The 2,386-nt window shown below is 31.6% G+C and overlaps 1 protein-coding gene across 1 annotated transcript in view; it reads left to right on the top strand.

The window, feature by feature from the left end:
- The window catches only part of LOC106461133 (ran-binding protein 3-like), a 31,092-nt gene that overhangs the window by 13,453 nt on the left and 15,253 nt on the right, over positions 1 to 2,386 (top strand). The window contains exon 5 of the mRNA XM_022388004.1: positions 440 to 539. Within this exon, the coding sequence (XP_022243712.1) occupies positions 440 to 539 (100 nt within the window). The remainder of the gene's footprint in view (positions 1 to 439; positions 540 to 2,386) is intronic.

Genomic DNA, 2,386 nt, shown 5'->3' with positions numbered 1-2,386 from the left:
GTTTTTGTTCCCCGGCCAAAGGTCGGACACTTTTCTCACAGGCCTCGTATATAAATATTGTGATTTTTAGATTTTTTTTTTTATCAAAGTTGGTTAAGTAACTTGAAAGTAGAATATTCCTGTATTTTTTATTTATTTTTAAACTAAAAGGCCTACAAGTACAAGAAATTGATCATTCAGTTCAAGGTTGGAACACAAGGTTTTGATGCTGTAAGTAAGATATGTAGTTTCCAGAAATTTTGGTTGAAAGGGAGATTTTTATTAGTAAACTGAAACTTGCACACTTTCTTTCTACAGTCAAAGAAATAATTTCAATTCAATAATGTTTCAAGTTTGTTTGTTTTTTTCTGACATATCAAACACTTTACCATAATATTTAAACTCACCACAAGACATCTCTCTTTATTGATATCATTTTGTTTGAAATTCAATTATTCAGACTTATGAAGATCCAGGAAGTGATTCCTCATCAAGTATTTCCAATCAACTAACATTTCAGGCTTTTCAGAAGAGCTCCTCAGAAGATGATGAGTGTTCAGGTAAGGATGTGCATAAAAAATTTTATTGGTTTTTATAATCAGATGAAGACATCAAATTATGATCTGTTTTCACTGCACTGAATGTTATCTGTACTGTGTAATGTCTCAAAACTAAAATGGTGTTTAGATTATCCAGTAATAAAACTAAGTATAGTGTGGTCTAAAAGTATATTGCCCCACATGTAAATCTGTTATGCTTGGATAACAGTTGGATTACAACACCAAACCTCTGATTCTTTATATTCTGTTAATGTACTATTAAAATATACCAAACACTAATCTGAAACATTAGTTAGTTATTTTGCTGCTCTGGGGTAATTTTTTTTTCCACCATCCTGTATTGTGATGTTATTACAGTAAGAAAAATAGAATAAAATACAAATGTGTACTGATGACAACTTACCAGTTTAAGGTGGCTTTTACTAAAACAATGAAAGTAAACAGTGGCAGTTTTTTTTTTAATAAATGTTTTAAATTTAAAAGTATTACATCCTTACTGTAACTATGAAAAAAATGCAATATTTGTTTCATTTCAAAATTTGTTCTATGTTAGTTTTTAATTTCTCCTATTAAGAAATTAACTTGATTAATTTTTTTTATCAATGTCTTAATATTACATATTTATCATTGTTACATCTCCATTAGTCCATGTCATAGTGATTATTGTGCCAGATTGTAGGGAAAAAAATCAAACTGCACTTTAGTGATACTGAAATCTCACCTTTTGATCGGAGTAGCCCAAGAGTTGTGGTTGACTAGCTACCCTCCTGTAGATAGGGATTAGCATGGTCTGGTGGTTAGGTGGTTCAACTCTCAGTTTGCAGGTCATGGGATTGAGACTTGTCCTTGAACATGCTTCCTGTTTTAGCTATGGGAGCATTATAATATGACAATCAATTCCACTATTCAATTAGAATAGCCCAATATTTGGTAGTGGGAGGTGCTCACTACCTGCCTTCCTAATCTTATCATTTTAAAATTACAATGATAGCACAGGTAGTCCTTGAGTAGCTTTGCTTGAAATTCAACAAACAAACAAACAAAATATCATTATATTCTGTCATCTCAAACTTAGGTCTAGTGTCAGTAGAGCATTACCAATTTAAATATGTTCTGTGTGCTACAATTATTTTTGTACCTGTTCCCAAAACTGTTCCATTGCTTGAATGCTGTGTTAGTATATTTTTTTCACTCCCAGTTGACCTATTGCAGTTATAGGAGCATTTTTATGTTACTGCTAGTCATGTGTGTATCTCTCAAAATCATCATTGGCAGGTAGTAGTCTATGTACAGTCTTGGTCAATGGGGAATCATCTTTTCACCTTTAAACCTTTTTTTCTTCAGGCAGTAACTCAAATTATTTAGTCTTCTGTTGATTTTTCAACTCTTATACAGATGCAACAGATATGCACTAGCCTTTCCTAGTGTTCAAGTGCATCATCTGCAGCTGATGTTTTCAGCTCTAGCAAGTTATTGTCAGACAAATAGTGTGTTAACTCTTTCAGCATGGGCTCGGTCCCTGGGACCGACCTCATAACCTTTTTGTGCTTGTTATAGTTTCCATGCTATAACTTTTAAATTAGTAAGCGAATGTTAATGAAATTTGGCAGGTTACTAGTAAACATTACAATGCTTTCATATGCAAAATATAAATTTTTTTTTATTAAGTCTTAAGGTTTGTAAAGCATTGTTTTTATCATGCCTTTTTTCTTTTCACATATTGCCTATCCAACTTGCAATGTAATTTTCATTTTAAGATAAAAAATACTTATATGCATCAGAAAATTTTCAAATTTAACATACAAAATCTTTATAATGTCCAGATAGTTGTCAAACGTTTCTTAAGA

This window comes from Limulus polyphemus, unplaced genomic scaffold (genome assembly GCF_000517525.1).
Source record: "Limulus polyphemus unplaced genomic scaffold, Limulus_polyphemus-2.1.2 Scaffold903, whole genome shotgun sequence".
Taxonomy (NCBI): Eukaryota; Metazoa; Arthropoda; class Merostomata; order Xiphosura; family Limulidae; genus Limulus; species Limulus polyphemus.
The sequence above is the reverse complement of the archived record's forward strand: the minus strand, read 5'-3'. Positions and strand labels throughout refer to the sequence as shown.